The following is a 25,159-nucleotide window of genomic DNA, read 5'->3' on the forward strand; positions in this document are numbered from 1 at the left end:
CTGCTAAGCGAGAGAGCCTTAGCGAAAGAGAGTGGAATTTCTTCAGCCGATAGCAGCGCCTGAAACTGAAGACTGGGTGTCAAGTCAATGTGGCATATTTATAGTTTTGCCGTGTCATGACTCCGTTAGATGGTATTTCGTCCTCTTTTAGTGACCACCTAGCACTGGTTGGTTTGTGGTTTTGCATTAATTTTATGCGACATCTGAAAGCTGAATTTGTACACAAATCGTAAAAAGATCGTAAGTTTTAAACAATTACTTATGGTGTCAAGTATGCTAAGTAGGGTAATGAATGGTAAGTCCGCTTCTCGCTATCCACTACGGTTTGTATTCTATGCTGATCAACAAAAAAGCTGGAAGTGTTCATTTCTGTCACTTCCAGTTTTAATAGAAGATTAGGAGGGTACATGGTACTTATTCTTAGATCGCTAAACCGATTTTTTTTTTTTTTTTTTAATAAATACTTTTCGCTATCTCTTATGCGCTGTGTAGGTCAGTATTGAAACCATAAGTTGTAGTAAATCGAGCACGTCCAGCTTTAGTAGAATGTTAAGGATAGCAGACGAAATATTATCTTGGGACACGCTTAATCGATTGCAGAAGATCGCTCTTCGCTAATATACGCATTTCCGTTTTTATTCTGTAATGATCAACTTAAAAAACGGAATTGATTGATTTCTATCGCTTCCGATTCGGGTATCCCTTCAATCATCGATAAATTCTATTCCTACTTTCTAACCTTGTATATCTTGACTAAATTTGATGGTGATGCATTAAAAGTTCTTGAGATTCTTTTGTCCCACTGACGAATGGACGGACAAACAGGGTACATATATATATATATATATATATATATATATATATATATATATATATATATATAAAGAAGTTTTTGTAAGCCAAATCCTTTATAATCAAAGCGTGTAAGTGTAGCAGAATGAAGTACTGTATCTATTCATGCATTTATCTATTCATGGGGAATGCATTTATCTATTCATTCTTTTGTTGTAAAACTGTTCATAATAAATAAATTTACACCTTAAGGAGGAGGACAAATCATTAACAATTTCAGTTAATTTTTAGTGTTTTATACGCGATAAGAATTTTGGTTACAACTTAGTCCTTACTTCTCGCACTAGATGATTCTCGCAGCTTTTTTAATGAATTGCGTACATGTATGTAAAATATCTACCATATCACGTGAATAATATTTGTGATAAAACAGGTTATAGTGAAAGTTTGAAAGCAACTAAAAGTAAATTTGCGTTCGCTACCATACTGTATGGATTTTATGTTAAATTTCCCTTACTTTAAATATATGGTTGCTTTGAAGTCTAATGTTCTTTTTTAAGAATCAAGGTTATTTGAGACGTGAACCTACATTTAATGCAGTATCCGAGCAATGGAAAGTCTTATCAAATATGCTACCCGTATAACTACGAGGTTGTGTAATTATGAATTTAGTAGAAAATATAGTTACGAACTTATGTAACCGTACATTACATAAGTTATATGATTATGTAATGTACGAAGGTATGTAATTGCAAACAAAAATGTATTTTCATTCGTTTGCTGATGGACCCTATACGGTAAATTTCAGTGTTTCTGCTACTTTCATCAGTAACGTTTTGGAACTCCTATGGTAAATCCATTGTAGATAACTATCCCATAAGAGAAGAACATCGTTACTTCGAAACTTGTTGAAAAAATAGTCCAGAAATACCTGGAAACTGTAATGATTAGCACAGATTCCCAGTGGGGACACTCGGTCTAAACAAGTAACAGCTTTTTTCAGGGTAGCCATTCTGAGTGAGATTTTCCCCATTCACACCAGGCAAATACCACAATGGTCCCAAGTCGCATCCATCCTTCGCTATTCCTTTCTTTCTTCAAAATTCTCCGGGCAATGTGATCGCCAGTGGACTTCATCCCTCATACTTGACGGGCTAACATGGCCATAACTGCGGAAGGCCCAGAAATCTAATACCTAATTCTATTCCTGTAACGACTAGCTATTAAACTGAAAACAAGAAAAATCGATACGATGCACTGTACAATGGTTCTGTAATTTTTAGAGAAGCATAAATAGGTTATATTATACATTTGCTTCACGATACAATTAATTTTTTTTTTCTAGTTTTTAGCAGTGTGTTCATTCACAGGAAGCTTACTAGTCAGTTTAATAGGTAATTGTTAAATAAACATTTTTATTCAAGATATGCACAAGATTTCATAGTTTTCCGGTATTTTGGAGTTGGTCTTTCAACAAATTTCCGGGTAATGACGTTTTTCTCTTATGGGATAATTCCCAGATGAGATGATCTATAATGGATTTGGGGAAGGGTTTTAAGAAGCTACTGATGAAAGTAGTAGAGACTGAAATTATTTAAAGAAATTTTAGTTCCTGTAGAGATACAAGGTTAGTACTATTTTCTTTTGTATTATCATTCAGTTTATCTGTAAATTTGTCTGTATGGTAATATATAGTGGCTACATTTCTTGTACTGTATTCTTAATGTTACTTCTTAACAGTGTATTATTATTATTATTATTATTATTATTATTATTATTATTATTATTATTATTATTATTATTATCATTTCATCGAAAATCATCGGATGGTGGTTGCTTCATCATTTGTAAAATTTCTATTGTTTTGCATATATATTGATACGCGTTTCTGATAAGTATCTATGCCCACAGCTGCCATATTTTCTACGAGGTGGCAAATAATACAGGTATTTCAAAACAACACCTACGATGTTTGGGAGGTGATTCCTGACCAAGATAAAGCAAAATGTGTAGGCCAACCTGAGTGTAGAAATCCGTCATTTCGGAGTTATAGGCTGCCGAAGATAATAAAAAAATGAACTTTAAAGGTCCATAGCTCCAATATTATTGGACCTACCGTAGGCGGGTCAAGACTTCACGTAGGAACTAGTATATCCCCTATCCAAATTTCCGTGTTTTAGAAGCCTGCAGTGCTTCCACTACAATTTTTGTAGAGGTAATTGGTGAGTACTTTAAATTATATGCCCATAGCTAAACTCCCTCTATAAAAATTGTTGCATGAGTACCGCAGGATTCTGAAACATGTATTTTTGGATAGCACATATATTAATTCCTAACTAGGGATGATTCCATATCGGGACCAAGTACTATCATAAAACCTATATATCATCTGAAAGCTCTTGTCATGAGAAGTACGAGACCGTTTTGAAATCACGGGCAAACCCACAACCTGATCCTATAAGGGGAGAATTTCGTGGTGTTTGCGACCCTCTGTATGACATATTCGACACAATAAAAATGAATGTTATGACCTAGAACACGTAAGCATCTGAGCCCATTGTGTTCCTTTTTGACTCGTTGCTAGAACCTGACTCGTGCAAGGGTTTGGTAATATCACTTTGCACCCAGACATACCCATGTGGTCAGTGTTGCCAACGAATTGTAAATACAGTGTGGCAAATAGTTTCTCTACCACTGAACGTATATCCATGTAACGTGGTATAAACATCATTCGTCACTAGAGAAAATATACCTTGGACATATTCCTCTCTCAAGGACCCCAGTTTGTCAGTGTTGTCAACCAATTGTAAAAATGAGAAGGTGTAAAACATGTCCCGTACGATAAGACGTTTATGCACCAATCTTGGCAGAAATATCACACGATACTATAGTAAGGAGACGTTGAGTGTGACCATTTCCCAACCATTCTAGGTTGTCAGTATTGCCAACCAAGTGCAAACATCACAATGTTGCAAATGGCGTGCTTGCCATGGAACGAATATAAAACGAATGTGACATAAGCAGTATTTACAATGGAAAACATAGTATTAGTGTCCCTGTCTCCCAAACACCCTAGTTTAGCAGTGTTTCCAACTAATGCGAGCATTCAAAATTTTTGCATGAAGTCTACAGCATTAGCGGACATAATTAGACTGTGGCCCATGCTAGGTTTTCCATTGTCCAATGTTGCTTATGTCACATTTGTTATATATTGGTTCAATTGCAAGCACGTCACTTGCAACATCGTAATGTTCACATTAGATTGTAAATACTGACAACCTAGAATGGTTGAGAAATGGTCACACCCAACGTCTTCTTGCTATAGTGTCGAGTGATGTTTCTGTCAAGCTTGGTGTATAAACTTCTCACCGTACGGAACCTGTTTTACACCTTCTCACTTTTACAATTGGTTGGCAACACTGACAAACTGGGGTCCTTGAGAGAGGAATACGTCCACAGTATATTTTCTCTAGTGACGAATGATGTTTATGCCACGTTACATGGATATACGTTCAGTGGTAGAGAAACTATTTGTCACATTGTATTTACAATTCGTTGGCAACACTGACGAAATGGGTACGTCTGGGTGCAAAGTGATATTACCAAATCCTTGCCCGAGTCACGTTCTAGCAACGAGCCAGAAAGGAACATAATGGGCTCAGATGCTTACGTGTTCTGGGTCGTAACATTCATTTTTACTCTGTCGAATGTGTCATACATAGGGTCACAAATACCAACAAACTGGCCCCTTGTAGGGTGAGGTTGTGGGCTTGCCCGTTATTTGAAAACGGTTTCGTACTTCTCAGGGCAAGAGCTTTCAGACGATATATAAGTTTAATCCAAGTACTTGGTCCCGATGACCCGACTACGATAGGTCCCATAGTTTTGGAGCTATGGACCTTTAAAGTTCATTTTTCCATGCTCTCGGCAGCATATAATTCCGAAATAACAAATTTCTGTAGCCAAGTTAGTCTATACTTTTTGTCTTATCTTGGTGCCAGGAACCACCTCCCAAACGTTGTCGGTGTTGTTTTGAAACACCCTATTAATTTTCCACAATTTGGTACACACCATGTTGAATATTTGGCCACCATGGGCATAGGAAGCAGATGTGATAATTATCATTATCCAATTGTGTGTCAGAAAAGCGTACGAATACAACATACGGAAACGTACACATGCAAAATATCAGAATTTAAAAAAAAAAGTCACGCAACGTATTTGTAAGAAACTAGTGTATATTCAGTGAAATTATCTTTCTCATTATTCTTATTTTTATTATCTTCGAACAGTTGGAAGCGTTGAAGGACAGTTTACAAAGAAGGGGACCGGATATCTCATCAGAACACCTTGTGGATATACACTTGAACTGGAAACTTCATTTTGTTGGGCACGTACTATGGATGCAAGGGCGAGAACCAGTTAAGCAGCCACATGTAGATACTGATGGAAATGTTTTGCTTTGGAATGGTGACATTTTTGGTGGACCAGAGGTATGATTAAAGTATTTGTACAAGTAACTAGACAACTACAGTTCTGTTTCTCTCAATTTATAGTTCCAATATACACTAAAGCTTTTGGAGTGTTGTCTAACTAACTAACTAACTAACTCTATGGCCTATGGAACCCGGAGGTTCAGTGCCGCGTTCACAAAAGCTCTCCACTGACTTCTATCCTTAAATATCTTTAAATTTCGTATAGACGAAAGGGGAGACAACCGATTTGTTAACACACCATATCCTCTATAGATGTGAATTCAATAACGTACAAAGAGTGAAAAAGTGACCGACTGGACCGGACCTCCGGCATACCGTGCCGATGCGTTAACCAGTACGCCACTCAGTCCGCTTCCCAGAACAGCCACTCACTCTCGAGGTCGGTGCTTCACTTTTTCACTCTTTGTATGTTATTGAATTCACATCTATAGAGGATATGGTGTGTTAAAAAATCGGTTGTTTTCTCTTTCATCTATATGAAATCACAACCGTCATAAGTGCTCAATATATGAACACAGGGATTGTCCAATCACAGCAGGGTCTGTGGTCCGAGTGGAGAGCACCGATCGAGAGAGAGAGAGAGAGAGAGAGAGAGAAAGAGAGTGGCTGTTCTGGGAAGCGGACTGGGTGGCGCAGTGGTTAACACTTCGACACAGTATACCGGAGGTTCCGGGTCCGAGTCCTGGTCCAGTCAGTCACCTTTTCACTCTTTGTACGTTATCTTTAAATTTATTTAAATTAATAAAGTGATGATTTAGTCGTGGGTAACCCTTTGTTCCTCATAGCTAATGGATTTAATTATATTGAATAATATCGTTGATACTTTCACCATCGTCCCCAACTACAAAAGGAAAGGCACACTATTCACCTATTTTAGCTGTCCCAGAAAGCCTAATTGTAGTATTATGGTCTTGGTATGATTTGTTGTAGTGTTAGAGTTTAACGTCCCTTTCAGCAACGAGGCTATATGAGACGTGGACCTACTGATTAAAGGTGGAATCCTAACGACATGCTCCCCCGCAGTGTGATAAATGACGATTCTAGCGGGACGAAATTGTTGAGGAGCTAGTTTCGGAACCAATATGCGTGAAATGTGACTGGTGGGAGTACTCTTGGTCGTAGAGTATAAACCAATAAGTATTGGCATCAGGAGCGTCATGTGAGAGGCTATTGGGGTGGGCAATTGTCAACTCGAAACAGAAATGTGTTTGAATGAATGGATTTCGATTATAAAAACGTATGAACTACATGTGTGAATACAAATATATTAGCATACACAGTTAAGATATAAAATGTTAAAAATTGCCAAACACATGTATGTAAAGATACTAAATATTTGGAAAAATTAAAGCTGATATTGTAAGGGGTTATCGTCATCTAATGAATTAAGAGAATACAGAATTAGAAGGTTACTTAGGCCTATGTCGTGTGACTTCTGCACCCTCTTCCTCTGTTCTGGATCACACGCTAGTAAAATATGTTCAAAGGAATTGAGAATGATATATATTTAGGTATATCTTTGCATTACACTGTCCCTTAATTATCGTCTCCTTGACAAAATGTAAACTGACACGCCTTATCGACATTGATTAGAATGTGAAACAAAATTCTATACATAATGAATTAACATAAATAAAGATAACTGCAATATTCACATCTCAGTTATTGTGGCAGTTTTGTTCTATAAAGCACGAAACAACATATAATGTATTCACAGCAAGGAATATGAAGAAAAGCACTAAAATGGCTGTTAGGAAATAATGAGAAACAAAGTTTGCTTATGGGCCCACAGAATTAAATTCATCATCATCTAAGAAAACATTATCTGTATTCAAAGCAGGCTATGAAAGTAACGAAAGAACTTCACGCGATATATAGCCGGCCTTCTTCCGAGGCTTGCGTCTTAAACTTGCTATTAATGGATCAGAAGATATCAAGAGTCTATGAATGAGATCTGTGTTGTTATCCACACGTGAGCTTTTTCATGTGAAGTTTTCTCGGTACTTTCTAGTGTCTTTGTTCCTTGCCTCTTGTGCTTCTTACGAAAGTGGCCAATCGGAAGAATACAGGGAGCAATAAGAATTTTCCCATGCCCCAAAATCTTATGCACGCTACTTGGCATGTGATACCATGCATAATCTCGTAAGTACAAATGTCTAGTTGTTGCTACCTACTGCTCAAAAGCATTTGCGTTAATGAGAAAACCGCAACTGATGCATTCTAAAATTACATGAAAATGTTCAATGAGTCCAACATTAACACCTGTAATGGCAGCAGACAATTCAGTATTTCTGAAAAGTCTTCGCGCTAAACTACCAACATTGGTGTTTCTTCCCTATTATGTAGCATATCAACCAAAAGGCTCATCTCATTTCGAAATCTTTCTTGAATATACTTTTTCCTATTGGCTAATTTATCTTCCATTTCCGGACCTATTACTCGCCATACTTTTACATCTAATCTATACGTATACAATGCGCAGTATGCATTCCATAAACCTCGTGACTTAATGTATTGTCGAGTTGAAAGATTTGCATCAACAATGAGTGCCAGAGCTTGATCTGCAGATATACTCTTCTTTTTGTTTTCCTCATTAGGCACTGAACTGACTTTTACTGGTCCCTCGACGGGATAAGGTTTTTGATAGTTCTTTCACGACGGTCGCAGAATCCTTTGTGCCCTCTTCGCAAAGCTTCATTTCCGCACTAGTGGATATCTGCTTCAAGATATTTGATGCGACGAAATCTCTGAGCTTCCTTTTCTTTGTTTTCTCGCAACACACTGAATGTCTTGGATGGCCTTCCAAACGAAGCAGATGGTTTGTCAGGGGATGGAGAAGGTAGTTGCTTTCGAACAGTGTCTGGTAAATTTATGTTTCCACATGTAAGAAATTGTTCATAATGACAACAAGATGTGTTCCACCTGTACTCAATTTTCTGACATAGGCTTCTTACAAATACCTTTAAACTCTTTTCAACATCCTCAGAAAGGTGTTTCACGCTGATTATTTTCGGTACAAGTTTATACACCTTATCAAAACGCTGTTTTCCGGTGACACGACCAAATATCAAATATTGCTTGCCGAGAGATTGAGGACCCCATCCTGAAAAAAATATATAATTATTAGAAGCGCAAGCATGCGTAGAATTTTTCTTCATATTATTTTAGTACACATCCTAGTGCATGGACTAAAATCAATCTGACGTCTGTATACGACTGTATAAGAGACTTCCAATCTACACTGCATTAGTGATAATGTTAAATAAGACATGGTGACATTGTTACAGATCAGGTGTTATTACTGAAGGTTCACAGACGCAATACACTGCTAGACTAACATGTGAAACCTAGTTCAAAAATACGCAACAATGTCATTCCAAACACACTGCAAAGTTTGGAGATAATACCTTTGGTTTCTGACTGTCATTTTCAACGCTACAGACCACGAGTTCCTTTGGTCGAATTTGGGGCCTTTATGCGACTTCTCGGTCTCAGGTAATGACAATTCTTATTGCTATTCTTCTTCATAGGACCCTTGTCTTACAATCTACTAAAAATCACGTTCTTTCACGGACTTCAATTTTTCCAGTTAATTTCCCCTGGATTAATCAAATAGCACACTGTGCGCCGGGATTTGAACCTGGGTCTCGACTCTAAAGGCACGTACATTAACCGCTTAGCCAAGAAGGAGCTCTTGATATGATTTCGGCAACCAATCCTATTGCTTTGAATAGCCAGACACTAACGAAGAGCTTTGGTTTGAAACGTAAATTTCATACACAATTATTATTTCATATGTAGTCACTAATTACCTGGTTCGCACTAAAAGATTAATACTTTGTTACGCATAATAATATATAGGTTCGTATTTTAAGATTATTCAGTTTTCTTTATCGCGCTTTACGTTTTATATGTGTTATTCTACATAGATATTCCTGTATGCATGAAAACAACTTAATAATTATCTAACTACCTGTACCAACAAGATCTTTTGATGGTGTTTAATTAAAGCCATTATTGACATTCTTCTACTGCTATCTAACATTATCGTTATAGACTTCACAAATATTTTTACATTTAAGTCAGGTTATCCTTTTTCCCACTGAAAACTCTAAAATCAATAATAACTGTTTGAAATGTTGCTGCACTATTATCTAACATACAGCTAAGCAATACCAACCTAGAAGCAATTAAAGATATTACTATTTACACATGTTTTCATACAATTTAAGTTATTTCTCTTTACTTCAGTTGCTTTCTTCTTCTTTAACCCATAGACAAATTGGTTGATCAGCTTTTACAAACCTACCTGTGTTATGTATATAATTTAAAGTCACAAATGTTTACATTTTTGAATGAACTGTTTAAATTTAAATCTCGATCCTTATATAGGTTTCCTTCGTCCAAATATAAGCTTGGGTGTTTTATCCTAATGTAATAAGGCGCGAACACATTTCTTTGTACTGGTGGTGACGTTTACATTATAACTTTCATCACCTCTTTAAGTTGAGTGTTATTATACCAGGTGTTTTGATAAGCTAGAAACTACGAAATCCTTCTCTTGTATATAATTCTTTTGTTCTAGTTCCTATATTCTTGTTAGTCTTTGGAATGTCGCATTAACAAGTTGCTTCTTAGATGCTAGCATGTACAGTGTTTTTCACAAAACATTTTTTTTTGTAATCTGAAAAATGCATCTCAATATATGATTAAAATTATATATAACAAAAACAAATAAAAATAAATAAATAAAATGAAATGAAATAAAATAAAATAAAATCACTCACCTCGCACCTGTAGGTAAGAAAATGTTAATTTTCAAAATTAAGGGACTTTTAAGTAGATTTGAAAAACAAAGCAGTAAAAAGAAAACAAAAAAAAAAAAAAAAAAATAGTCCCCCATTTCCCATATTAATCAGTGGGCTAGAAATAAAGATGGTGCAAGTGTTTAACATCGTAAAGAATAATTGAACTTCCTTTTTCTATAGTCTGTCCGTTTTAAGCGCTAGTCTCTAACGTGTCAGGCAAGCTTAAAACAACCCTGCCTTCGACGATAATGATAGACACGATCGGCGTCGAAAAACAGCTAATGACTAATCATTTTATCCGTTCAGGGATTCATAGTATCCGTTTATCTGACACCTAGTCTGCAGTCGACGCTTCGGAAGTCAAGTATGCTGTGTGTTTATGTACGAGGCGATGTGATGAAATTAAGTGACTGCCATTGCAAAGCAGGCAAATGTTCATTGCTAAAAGCAAATAGTAGACTATATGGTGAAAATGTATATCATCTTTTTGGAAACATATTGTAAAGTTTAGAGTTAAATATAGGACAATTTCCTTTTATCGTTTTTTACGTTTAATTTTTATTTTATATTTTTTTATAATCCATTCTCTATTCGGAAGTTATCCCTTATCCATACCACAGTACTTTAGTCGACCAACCCATCCTGTGAGTTTTTGTTGATGCCTACTGAAGTCACTCCACTTTGGACCTGGCATCGTTATCTGGTGCAGACAAAATATCACCAACTTTGTACAGACTTCGGAAAATACCATTGTAATTTTATAAAATTCAGTAAATGCGAAACAAGGTCACTTGAGCTGTGTCTGTAGGGAGTGTTTCCAAAATACATATGATATTTTCCACTGATAAAGAAATAAACATTATGAAATATTAGTGTTCTCATATGTATTATAGTTGATTTTTATTTGGAATAAGGGTAGTAATTTTTTACTTCTTTCTCCTGGTTCTTTTGATGTTTCGTTCATCACTCATGTTGATGCTTTTTTTTTTTTTTTTTTTGGAGTATGTATTCAAATATAACAATTACGATTTTTTTATCCTTTACGTTTTAGCTTTTGACCATTTTCTGCTTTTTATAACATCCATCCATCTGTCATGCTTACATGAACAGCAATTGGTGTCTAACTGAGAGCAATAAACGTGAACACGAAATAAACACATAGACAGACTGCATGATCTCTGAGAAAATCAAAAAAATATAAATCATGCTCGATGTGTTATACGAGGCGTATTTAAAATAAGACCGAACTTTTGAAATATCGCGTCAACCACATAGGGATCGCGCAGCGGCTACTGAGAACACCTAGTGGCAGGTTTAGACATCAAACTGCCATTTACCCCGTTTTTTTATGAGCATCAGTCGCCGAGCTACAGCCGCTGAAGTGAGTACATGCACGAGCTGTTCGTTGGATTAGTGACAAAGTGACGAAAAGAGAGCTTAAAGCAACGTGAGCGTCTGAAATTTTGCTGCAATTTTATAGAGACATTTCAAGTGCTTAACCAAACATACGAGGTGGACTATTACGAGTCGAATGCATACGGGCTATGAGTGGTTTAAGCGTTTTGTAAAGGGCAGAATGTCGGTCGGTGAAGATATCAGACCTGGACGACCTTCCATATCAACAGATGACGACCATGTCGAGGGAGTCCGTGATGTAATTTGTGGAAACCGTCGTTTAACTGTTCGAGAAGTTGCTGACGAAGTAGGCATCAGCATAGAATCATGCGTCGTTCCTGGTCCGCAGTTATTTGGCAAAACATTAGACTCTCGTTGTACCCTATCCACTCTATTCTCCACACCTAACTCCAGCAGACTTTTTCCTATTTCCCCAAACGTAAAGCCACTTTGAAAGGATCGTTTCCAAACTATAGAGGAGATTCAGGAATGCAACAAGAGACTTACGCGCCATCCCAAGTCTCGAGGCTTAGGAGGCTTTCCAAAAATGGAAGAAACGTTGGGAACGGTGTGTTCTTAGTAGAGGGAACTATTGTGAGGTGGGCAGTGCTTAAAATGTTGTAAAGTGAAAAATACAAATTTTATAGCAAAAATTCGGTATTTTTATGAACGCACCTTGTAGGTTCAAGAAAAGAGCAAGAACTAGAGAAGCATTTAATTTTGAGTTTATTACTCTCCTTGTGGCAACAATACATTATCTTGACTGCATCCAGAGAATTCTCTCTTATTTTGTCTTTGAAGTTCGCAATCTTGTTGGAGAAAACACATCTCAAGCAGTGCATATGCATTATAATGAGAACGTCACGTTTTTATAATTTTGTATTTTCGACGAGGACTCTCAAATAAGAACGGTTAAAGCAATGGTTATGCACCAACTGGAGACAAAACAAAAAGATGTATTATAAGTTTATAAATATAGTTTGTGTTTTATAGTTCTAAAAATTATCAGTCCTAAAAATAATTTTGAAGAAGACTAATGCTGTTATGCCGTGTATTTGCAGAAGTAAGCAAACTATGTGGTTGGTGTGTGCAGGTAAGACCAGGCCCGTATTTAGGTGAGTGCTATTCTGTGCTCAAGCACAGGGAGGCAGAATTTAGGGGGCGGGAAAATTTTGATTTTTTTTTTAAACATTCACAATAAATATAGTAATATTTAAAACTAGCAACCCGCAGAGCCCCACGCAAGCGCAAGAAAATATGTTCATGTGTTCAATTTGTTCTAATTACACTAGTTCCTAATTAGCTAGCTTATCTAATTATTGTTAAAAGGTCATCCTCTTTTATCCCCACTCCAAGGAGTGAGGATTTTCTTGAAGATCATATAAACTGATATCGTTAAGCTCAGCGATCCCGAAAACTATGAATTCAACACTAATATCTGTCGTTTTCGATTAGTTTTAAAATCTCACTCACTCCCTGGGGAGTGGAGTATGACCTTAAGGTTGAATTGGATTAAAACTGTCACTATTCATTTTAGCAACCCCAAAAACTGTGAATTCAACTCTAATATTGGTCGTTTTCGGGAGGGGGGGGGGGCAAATTATTTAGAGCAAAGGGCGCACAATATATAAATACGGGCCTGGGTAATACATGGGGCTGTGTAATTTACGGTACAAGAATAGAAAGGACTGTCTTTATAAGCAGAACGAACTCGTCATTGGTAATGTTGTTTTCTTCATTGTGGGCTTATGCTTTGGAATAGATAAGTTGTTAGAATTGCATTAGAACATTACGCTACCTGAATCAGTTCATCTTGGAAGGAATGATATTCAAAGTAAAATCTCATAAGCATGTATGGTATTTTCTAAAGTTGGATATAGTATAATTTTGACATAAGTTGGAAATTTTGTATAGCTACTCCTTTCTTTCCTGTCTCATGAAGTAAAAGCGAAATCGTTTACGGTTTTTTTTTTTTTTTTTTTTTTTTTTTTTTTTTTTTTTTTTAAAGCTTAGGTACATGCATATTTTCAGCTATCTTCTAGTAAAGTGGATCAATATGAAAACAAAATGTTGTTAGAAACATGCTTTTGTTTTGCTTTTATACTTTCATTTATGTGACAAATGTGAAGATCTGCAATAAAAACTAACATTTTTACATAATTTTACTCGTACAAAACTTATTTCCAGTCAGTACGTGTAATATTTTTCCTTAAATTTTATTCCAGGTGAAGAACCACACAAGTGATTCGGTTGTCTTATCTAATTTACTTCGAGCGTGTGGAAGCAGTGAAGACATCCTTCATGTGTTAAGTTCTATTAAAGGTCCATGGAGTTTAATATATTGGAGTGCTACCCATAATCAATTGTGGTTTGGTCGTGATGTTTTGGGAAGACACAGCCTGCTCTGGTTGTGGCAGAATTCTGTTAAAGAACAGTTTGTTCTTACGTCTGTAGGAAAAAGGGACTTAGCTTGTAATGAGGATTTGAATGATAAAACCTATGCAAATTTTACAGAAGTACCTGCAGTTGGTGTGTTCGTTTTGGATTTTAATGAAGATGGTAGTTGTAACGAGTTACATCTGTATCCATGGAGGTGGAATGGTAGTTCGTTAAGTGTTGATGAAATACAGAATAGTGTACCTGTTAAAGTTGTCAATGATCAAAGTATTTATTCTTCTATAGCCTGTGATTTTAATATGACATTGCCAGATGTCAGTTATTTTACTTTTGTTAGGGATTTTGATAAGAATACTCCTCCAACAGCAATATTAGATACGTTGTATTCAAAACAGTTTTATTTTGAACAAGTGCAAAATCTTTTAAAAATTTTAAAAGAATCTGTAAAGACGCGAGTTTCTACTCATCCACAGTTTTGCAAAACTTGTGTACAAAATAGCGAATTTTCTACAAATATAAAATGTTCTCATGCCAAAATTGCTATTCTCTTTTCCGGAGGTCTAGATTCTACTATATTAGCTCTTTTAGCGGACATGTTTGTTCCTAGTGACGAGCATATAGACTTATTAAACGTTGGCTTTGAGCAAGAAAATAAACCCATCATACCACAAAATAGAAAACAGAGAAGGTGGAAAAAGCAGACAGCGGAAGAGCAACGAAGTTTAGATTTTGAAGTGCCTGATCGAATTACAGGAAGGGATTCAGTACAAGAGCTTCGTCAGTTGTGTCCTGGACGGACTTGGAATTTTATTGAGGTTAGTATTTCCATGTTCACTAGAATGTCGTATGTGAACTATAATTGTACTTACTTAGTAGTAGCTATTTAAATGAGAAGCAATGATATATATAGTGACTGATAGAACGTATAGAATACATGCTTCAATGTAACTAAAGTACTCACTTGTCAAGTTAAATCAAGATAACTGGAGAACACAATATTTCTTTTGGCCACAAAAGTAGAAATAACAATTGGAATAAGTTACGTGAGAGTGCATTCTTCACACATTATTACATTAGAGGTCCAAGTGTTTGGGGGTTTACTGCACTTAAAATACATTACTAGGTTCACAATTCAAAATATTCATTGATACACAAACAATAACCATGTAAAGAACTCAAGATACAAGATGTATTAAGCTTTATTTATCCTCGTCAAAAGATACTCGATTATATATCCGAAATATAAGAAGTTCAATACTTTGCTTAAGAAATACAAGTATGAGTGCTTTAGTTATATTCAATTATATATATATAATTAATTTATGGTTTGACGTTTCATCTTTGTCCATGCATATTTCTCTCTATTTTACGTTCTCTTTCTTTGCTCTGATGTCTATCTCCGGCGATACAAAGGCTCAAAATGATTTGTTACTATGTGTCTGGTACTCTAGATATCCTAATAAGTACCGTAATAGGGGATGAATATGATCGCCGTGCAGAATTTTGGGAGAAGTTTTTCGAAAATTCTTAAAGAAACTTTAGAAACTGGAGAAAACATTAAGAAAATAACGATATTATTTTTAAATGAGATAACTATTGGTTGTGAGAGCTTGGCTATAGATGGATATGATGATAGCTTATCGTATGACGTCCAAACTTTGTGTGCATAATGCAAAGAGTAAAAAAGCGACTGACTGGATCGGGACCCTACCCAGTCCGCCTCCCAGTGGCGTAGTGGTTAACACATCGGCAGGGTATGCCGGAGGTTCCAGGATCGAGTTCCGGTCCAGTCAGTCGCTTTTTCACTCTTTGCGTTAGAATTCGTACCTATAAAGAATTTGATATGTAAAATAAAAAAAATCCGTTGTTTCCTTCTTTCATTAGTGTATTTGTGTGCATAAGTGCGACTTTTAGATCTAGGAGCGGCTCGTTCACTTTAGTTATATTTATAGTTGTTCTTCTTGTTATATTTATTTCTATGTGGCTTTTCTTTTTCTTTCTTTTTTGAGAGTTTTTATCCCCATTTTGAAAAAAAAATATAGCAAGTATGAAATCAAACAAGGCCAAAATGAATATTTTAAGTTTCCTGTCTTTTTTCATATTTATTTTTCTTTCTTTTCCTTTTTATTGTAGCCTGGTTCCATCTACGTAATTGTCTAGCTATATTGGTGACTTTTATATCAATCGTTTTTATAAAACGAACAGGAAGTGACTATTATTGCAACACTAGATAGGTTTTTACATAAGAGAAGTGACGAGAAAGTAGAAAATCATGTATATAGACGCTCAAAGACATAACAAGAATCATAATTTTTGTCTTCAAGGTGGAGAGACAACACTATAACCAAAGGAGGAAGAAACAGTGGTCTAATAAATGGGCTTTGTTCTGATTAGGGTAAAGGGAATTAGTTCTATAATACAGTTCTTCGCTTTTCTGTAAAAGATATTTGGAATATTTAATTTTCAAAAAGAATTTTGAAAAATAACTAGTTTTAAATTTAATTATCTTAGTTTTCGTTTCCTAAATGCGAAGATTGTCAGGCAAGTAACGATACAAATACGAAATAAGATATACAAGAAGTGTATTAGACACAAAGAAACCTATACTGGTATAGAGATTATTTCTCCTCATAAGTACTACCGTTGTCCAAACATTTGTTCAAACGCGGAACAAGTTTCTACGTCCTAGAATCGTAAAAATCCGGCGCCTTTATGTGAAACCACATTGTGACTTCCTGATCTTATTGTCGTCGTCAAAGTGTTTTCCACCAAGACTATTTCTTTAGGTACAGGGACTGATGGTAGTCGCTGGAAGCGACATCTCCGACGGCGATGGATGCTTTCCTTGTGTCTGCAAAAACCTGATCACGGTGCATGTTTCACACTTAACTCCTCGTTCAAGACTTAGCAAAGTACTGACGAATCACTTCCAATCCTCATCGTATGGATCAAGATTACTGCAAACTTTGATACACATTTTCCCTCTAATGTGCAAATGTGTTTGTATCTTTAAATAAATAATTGGTATTTCGAGGAAATAATCATAATAAATACCTCCTATATTTCGAACAGTGTTGTTGCTCATGCGAGGATTACTTGAAACTACTGAATTTCTGTTTTGTATTTTAAGACATTTGAAGGAGAAAGTTCGAAAAACGTTTCGCTTATTTTCAAGTCAAGGCAGGTAACATATCGAAAGTGTAAAAAGTTATTTTTGCAGCGTTTTAATTTTACAAAATATCATAAGTCTAGAATGTACACAAAAATGAATAGGGAAGTTTTTACTGAGTTAAACAAACTAGAAACAAGAATATTTGTAAGGAATATCTCGTCTTCCTCCGAAACATTCATATTTCTCGGGACAAAAATGTCTGAATTCACCACTGAATGTGTATTAACCAAATATGTACTACATGTGTTGGCCTTAAATTTATTGTAATCTAATTAGCGTCTACCACGTTATTCAGTTGTGATTTTAATTCAGTCTTTGCTGCAGTCGAATATGTAACAAATTCGTGTGTAATGCCTTGTGTTATACGAGCACTAAAACCACAGTTATATTCAGAGAATTCCGGGAGTGAATTTTTCCCGGCTAACAGTTCTGGATTTATTAAATTCTGAAACAACAATATATACAAGAAGAAATTTCATAACCCCAGAAGGGTTCATGAACCTCGCCCCAGGGTGAAAGTGTATGAATTCTCTAAGGCCTAATTCGTGGTACACTATTTTTCTCACTTTGGTTATTTTCGTTATATAAAATAGTTCTCCAGGATAAACCATTCCTACAAAGAATTACATTTAACTGTTCCTATGATGCCTTTTAATAATCACAAAGAAATCAAGCACTTTACATATAAGCTGCTACGTGGAAAGAGCGTTGGGTACATTGCATCAAGGAGACCTCTCGCTCGTCTGATACCGTCAGTGGTAAACATAACACTGCTGCTCCCAGCAAAAAATGATACTCTTTACTTGGGCCAATATCATGAACATTCGATTGTCATGGGAATTCTCCTTTTTCTTTGCAGGCATTCGACAAATCCCTCATCCGGTCTTTAGTATAGAATGACATTTAATTTACCCACATAGTATTTTTCATTTTCACAATTTGAAATTTATTATAGTGCTTAGAGCAATTAGGAAACAAATTCATGACAGCAAAAACGACCTGAAAATCGTGTGACGGTATATTTGCTTGTGGTTATCGTTTCTATAACAGGCACAGATTTATATTGGATTTTGAGCACGGCAGAGCTGGCGTGCCTGACATAACGTGATTGAACGCGAAACCACAATTCTACAGGAAAACCCTAATAGTATACCGTTATGAATGTAAGAGTGCAAGTGTGCTATTATGTTGTGAAAGTGTTCAGTAAGGATAATATCACACAGTGCAATTAGCTGAATCTTGACTTGAAGAACCACGTGGCTTAAAGCATGGCAGATACAACGGAAGTAGCAGTGCTTTTAGTGTACTTCATAATGTAATTCCCCGACTATGTACACTCGTGTCCAAAATTATTGTCGCATGTCTATAAATATGTTTTAGTAGGAATATAATTTGATAACGAATTCGCCCGGTATTTCTTACAATGTTAGTATGTGTATAATCGGCAAAGACATGTATGTGGAAAATTTCATGTCAAAAGAGCAGTAAATAAGAACAATAAAACGAAAATAAAACTTTCTTGTCCATTTAGCAACATTTTGTTTTATTCATTCTAATTTTCGTACTTATATTTCTTTTCTTATGAAATTTACCACAAAAATACATTTCCCGATTAATCACATAGTATCAGTATTAAAAGTACCCTGCAAAATCATTATCAAATTATATTGTTACAAGAAGACAGTTATAGATATGCGACAATCATTTTGGACATGAGTGTACATGTAACATAAGAATTGTGCGACAGAGACCAAAATAAAGCCTCCACGAATTGCGACAGCAACGGATGACCGGTACTTGATGTTAGGTGATAAAGTGTAGCTGACCTGCTTTCGGTAACTGGATGGAGGATGACAATCTAATCTGTTTATAGTCTCTATGGGAAATTGGCCTTAATCCACGGAGTCCGCTATTATGTTTCTCTTTCATTGCACATTACCATCGAGCTCGTAGACAATGAGCTGCGGAACATCTAAATTGTGGATATACGAGTGACTTCTGTTGTGTTTTATGAAGAATCACACTTCGGGCTGCAGTTAGAGAATCGACTGCATACTGATTTTCAGTAAACATGGGTCTTGTAATAATCCAGCTCATGGCTTATTTAGTATGGCGGGTGGAAATTTTGGTGTGAGCAAGAAACACTTAATGTCCGATGTACTGAGCTGCTTGTCGTCTGGAATAGAAACTGACAGATCTCAATATGTAGTGTCCTTGGTCTTATTGCGCGTCTTCGGCTATAGAAAGTGGTTCATTGGATTGTTCGATTTCAAAGACGAATGGCCTCCCTTACTGAGAGCGGATTGTGGATGACATGCTTAAAGAGGAGGGTATCGAAAAGAACTGCAGCCGGGGTCCATCTCGGATTTTAATCTTGTAGAGCACATCTGAACTTACTTGGAAGACACATTGCAGTTAGGTGTGATACCTCTCACAACTTTTCAATAGTTGGAAATGGGCCCTTCTGAAGGAGAGGGAGGCCTTTTGCAAAACTCCACGATAATTGTTTCGATTACATACCGAACAGGTGTGTATGAGTTTTAGCAGTTCAAGGAGACCATGTACTTTACTAGAAGTCAATTGTTAGTCTTACCTGACTTGTACATTTACTTGTTATATAAGTGTATTGTAATGACATCCATATGCAAATGTGTGACTGTTGTATGATTTTCAGGTTCTCCTTGCTGTTCTGAGTATACTTTCGTAATTATTTGCACCAATGTATTTTACTTGTTCTATATTATATAACACTGAACATATTACTTATATTTCATAACAGAATGATTATCCTAAGTATTAGTTTTCAATGTTCTTGTTTGTTGCAGTAAATTATAGTTAGTTTAATTAGAGTTTAGCATCCCTTTTCAACACCGAGACTATGAGGCGCTGATTTACGATTTGAGTTGGAATCCGAAGCACCATAATGCATTTAAATTTCAAGGTTGTCATCGGAAATCGAACCCGAGGCCCTGTGCACCAAAAGCGCATGCGCTAACTATTTGTTCAGCGGGGAGGGCGAGCAAATTATATTATCTTGTATAAAAATTATTGAGTTCTTCTTTTTCAGAGAAAGACACAAAAGAAATAAATTTAAAGGGATATATATGAAATAAAGCATACCAAGCAAATAAGTGATATACCGAACATTGTTAGGGTCATCAAGTGTAGGAGGCTTAGGTCGGAAGGTCATGTAGCCAGAGTGGAAGAAAGTAGGAACGTTCTCAAAATTTTTACTGGAAATCCAATCAAAAAAGACCATTAGGAAGACCCATGCGTAGATGGGAGGATAATATTTAGATGGGTCACTCAGAAATAGGGGTACAAAGTAGAAACTGGATCCAGTTGGCTAAGGACAAAAGTCAATGGAGAACTTGGGAGAACTTTTGTGAACACGGCATTGAACTTCCGGGTTTCATAGGTCATAGAGTTAGTAGTTAGTTATCAAATAAAGTATTTAAAATAAACATATTTTATAAAATAGAAATATTATTTTTAGTATTTATCTGAGATAAAATTTAAAAAAAAAAAAAAACCTGAAAAATCTCATTCTGGATCCTTCGCTACAATTGAACTTGAATTCGCGTCGCAGTTCAGTCCCTGGATAGGACGTTACACAAACTGAGTAAATAATACAAAGTAAGGAAAATTAAAATTGTATTTAAGTGTACCTCATATGATATTTATAATATGGGAAACATGAATTGACTTCTATCCTGTGAAACTTATGAATATATTTCCTTCAATTTTCTCTTTTTATTATTTATGTATTTATTATTTTGTAATTTATTTTCAGATAAATATAACAAAAGATGAATTAATCCAAAAACGTCAAGAAAGAATAGCTGACTTAGTATATCCACTTCAGACAGTATTAGATGACAGTCTTGGGTGTGCTGTATGGTTTGCTGCTCGAGGAGTGGGTTCTCTATCTGGGTCACAAGAGGAATATACCTCACCTGCTAGAGTATGTTGTTTATTAATTCTTTGGTAGCCTCTAGAGTAGAAAAATGATGATTTAAGAAAAGAAAAAAAAGAAAAAATCTGTTAGTTAGCAACATATACTATACTTGTGATTTTTTTTCATTAAGTACACAGTCAGTTTCGGAACAAATTTCTAGATTTTATTCTATTTATAAATTAATAAATAAGAAATTGTGAATTAATGTGTAAATTATTTGATATATTAAAGTTTAGACATGTTGTAGAATTGATGACTGAAAAGCGGAATTATTATTGACTTGGAAAGCAAGATATTTGATTAGGTCAGGGGAAAAATTTTTCACAAATGTACTCGTAAATCACAGAAATTGAGATTATTTGATAGTTGCCAATAGCCAGTTTAGCTTCTGAAGATTTAGCTTTCTGACTCGTAGTTTGCGTAGTCTATCGAAATGAAAATGCTGGTGTACTTCACACGGCTATGCCCTTTGGATTAAAGGAAATGGATGGTTAATGAAAGTGATGATTATAAAATTTTTGGTGGAACGAGAATTTAAGAGAAATTGGAAAAAACTCCGAGAAAATGCACGGACACGATGTTGTCCACCACAAACTCGCGTGGCTGGAGATTGAACCAGGGATCCTTTGCACCAGAGATCAATCGCTCTACTGCTTAGCCGCTGTGCCCCTTCCGTATTCTATCGAATTATCTAGTTTCAAGTTGATTTGTTTCTGTATATTCCGCATCCAGGATGTATATAACAACAATGGAAGAACATATCAAAGTCGTAATCATTAATGAGAAATAGAATTCTCCCCTTTTTTTCGGAAAAAGAATTCCTAGGAAACGAAAGAGAATTTCTTTCGTATTTTCCATCGTGTAAGAGCTCATAAATGTTTAGAAAGATTTATCAAGTCAGTCAAATTTAAGTCTGTGTTTTGACACTGCCATTGTTCATGCATTTCTGGAATAGACTTCAAGTTCGTTCAGAGTGACTTGCGGCTTCTAGTAGCTGCGCTCACTTTTAGTGCTAAGGATCCTTCTTTCGATTCCATCGCATGTGGTGGGTAACACTGTGTCCTTTAGTTTTCTCAGAATTCTCTCGCTTCCACTCACTCTGTTCTTTCTGTTCTGTTTTTACATATCTGTTCCTTTTATAATCAAACTTCTTCAGCCTATAGGCCATAAGAAGTTGCGTTAAACTATTTTTTTTCTTCTCAGTTTTGTGCAGTTACTGCCTTTTAATTGATTTGACGAATCTACCTAGTTTGGCTTTACAAAATATTATAAAATTAAAAATCTTGAATGAATCAATTTCAACAGAATACGAAAAAGTAAAATGAATGGAGAACGTCAGTGCCTCTGTGGAAGATTTGAACTAGTACAGTGAAACTTGTGTATGTTGGCCATGAACAGATCCAACAAAAAAGGATCAATCAAAGAAAAGAGATGTACAGTATTTTGAAGCAAAAGCTATTATAGATCGTAATATAAGCACTTTATATGAGTTACTAAACAATATTTATGTATTACGAGTTCGTAGCTTGTATTTTATAAATAACATATACTATAAATAATTTCTGCATCGTAGAACATCATATCTAGGTTTGCCATTCGCACGCTGTAATTTAAATATAGAAATTTCAACATCCTAATGGCTACAAAACGCTGCGAACGCTCTCAGTTCTTTTCTTACTTCAATCTGTGCCATACATATGAGTTCGAGACATACAATCAGTTCGAGAAAAGATTTCGTATTCTCTCATCCGACTAAGTGGTCGTGCTACCCGTCATTAAATTTCAAGTATTGCACTCTCAGAAATTTAGTGTTATTTCAACTGCCAAGAAACACAGGAAAACAATCGGATACCGATAGTGAAAACTCCCTCACTGATCTTTGGCGTGTATGTGTTCGTGCCGTGAGTCATATATGAGTGTGATTAAGAGATATTCGTACTAGGGTAGAGAAATACAGTAGAAATACCAGGTACAGTGGGATTTCGTGCTCCGGCCTTTCCTTTCCATGTAAAAGAAATTATGCGTAATAGAAGTCATGCGCCAATGGTAAAGAGCTGCATCCCAAATTAAAAGATGTTAGAATAAAGCGCCGAAGACCTGGGTTTGATTCCTGGTAGGAGCATATGTGGTTCGGATCCCATGAAGTTGTAGGTCCAAGTTTCGTATATTCGGTTGTGAAAACGGATGTGGAACTCCAAATGAACCTACCAAATAACCAAATTAAAATATAAGTTTTTGATTTATTTTTCGTTATCGTGGTATCAAACACTTCAAAAATAGAACTGCTTCATGATCTAAGATCGAACATGAAGATTTTGTGTGAAAACCGTAACCAGTAGTTTTATAATTATTTAAAATACATAAGGAATACTTATTTTATATTTATAATTACTCACCTAGTGTTTTCTGCGGACAGATATTATGAATACTCATATGCAGCATTTCTAAGCCTTATCGGACTTTATCTTCTGGCACTATATGATTTATATATTTTCACTCTTCCTTGTATTTTGTGTTAATTGAAACTCCTTAGAAATGTATATCTTTTACCAAACTTACACACACACACACACAAAAAAAAAACAAAAAAAACAAAAAAACAACAAAAAAAAAAAAAACATGAACTGTATAGATTAGACTTATAGTTGCAATGTTCCCAGCTATAGCTTATAAATACAATTTATTATTTTTAGATACACTTAACTAAATAACTACTATCCATAAAGGACAAACAACTGTTTGAGAATCAAACCCACTGTGCAAACTAGTTTGTAATTTCGTTAATGCATTCCCACACGATTAAAATTACAAAGAACGAAGTTATGAAGTAAACTTATTCATAATATCTGTCTTCAGAAAATACGGAGGTAAATGTAATAAATATAACAGTTTTATCTAATGTTGGGGAGGGGCTGTGTGCACTTGTGTGTGTGTGTGTGTAAATTGGAGCGTTTTGATAAGAATACGTTTATTAAATGTTTTCTTTTTACAGGTGGTTCTTGTTGGAATGGGAGCAGATGAACAATTTGGTGGTTATTCAAGACATCGATTTTGTTTAGCAAATGGTGGTTGGTCAGCTTTAGCTTCGGAGATACGAAACGAAGTAGCGAGAATATCTTCGAGAAACTTGGGCCGAGACAACCGAATCATCACAGATCATGGCCGTGAAGCTCGATTCCCGTATTTAGATGAAGAAGTGGTTTCGTATGCAAATTCATTACCTGTATGGGAGAAGACTATACCTGTTCCAGAACTTCCTTCAGGAATTGGCGAAAAACTTCTTTTGAGATTGCTGGCATGGCATCTTGGTTTGCGAAAAGTAGCTGCATTTCCAAAGAGGGCATTACAGTTTGGATCCAGAATAGCTAAACTTGAAAGTAGTAGAGAGCGTGCTTCAGATATTTGTAAGCGGTTGTGATTGTGAATGCATTTTTGTACTGTAATTTTCTGTACTGGTTATATTTAAAAATATATTTATACTTTTTGCGTAGTAAGGAAATTCTATTGTTTCAGAATAGCACCTACCGTACTTCTCTCACCGTCAATGCCATTGCAAATCGTCTCTCTTAATATTAAATGGGATTCTAAGAAACAGCCGAGATACGAATTTTTAGTAATGGATACATATTACATAAATAAATGCGTATCATATAAACAATGGTAAACTCAACTCTTTATCCTGTTCAAATTTTTGTATATAATATCGATTTCTTTGGAACCTTTTTCAACTGTACATCTACTTGTTGCTTTCTTATATATACAGCGTGGTTCGAATATGGGCGTACCCCTAATTGGTGTTTTCTGACCGGTTTAGGTTTTACGCACATTTGTTTGGTAACATTGTGTGGCATTGTCTGGCAACATTGCTATCCATGTTCATTTGTTTTCTGCTGTTTTCTGCTTGGTAACAGTTATTTGTAGTGAAGTTGTTAGAGTAATCAACAATGTGTGATCAAAGTCCATATAGCATTGAACAAAGATTAGTTGTTGCGGTTTGGCTTCATGAAAGGCGTTACACAGTGAGACATGGAAAGTGTTAAAGCGACATTTACAGACCGCTTTGGTATTACGGTAATCCACCAAGAAAAGCAACAATATTGGGGGTGGGAAAAACATGCATTTGCTACGGGCAGTGTGAAAG

The 25,159-nt window shown here is 35.7% G+C and overlaps 1 protein-coding gene across 2 annotated transcripts in view; it reads left to right on the plus strand.

Annotated features, from left to right (window-relative positions):
• The window catches only part of LOC145686761 (asparagine synthetase domain-containing protein 1), a 26,292-nt gene extending 1,720 nt beyond the window's left edge, over nucleotides 1–24,572 (plus strand). Inside the window, exons 2-5 of one of the 2 annotated variants that reach the window (XM_081760415.1) lie at nucleotides 5,085–5,285; nucleotides 13,717–14,703; nucleotides 20,854–21,024; nucleotides 24,011–24,572. In XM_081760415.1, coding sequence (XP_081616541.1) covers nucleotides 5,196–5,285; nucleotides 13,717–14,703; nucleotides 20,854–21,024; nucleotides 24,011–24,436 — 1,674 coding nt within the window. In that variant the 5' untranslated portion in view covers nucleotides 5,085–5,195 and the 3' untranslated portion in view covers nucleotides 24,437–24,572. The remainder of the gene's footprint in view (nucleotides 1–5,084; nucleotides 5,286–13,716; nucleotides 14,704–20,853; nucleotides 21,025–24,010) is intronic. The other variant, XM_081760405.1, reaches the window with a different exon arrangement.
• Nucleotides 24,573–25,159: the final 587 nt, after the last annotated feature.

The sequence above is a fragment of the Thermobia domestica genome, chromosome 1, assembly GCF_964235325.1.
Source record: "Thermobia domestica chromosome 1, izTheDome1.hap1.1, whole genome shotgun sequence".
Taxonomy (NCBI): Eukaryota; Metazoa; Arthropoda; class Insecta; order Zygentoma; family Lepismatidae; genus Thermobia; species Thermobia domestica.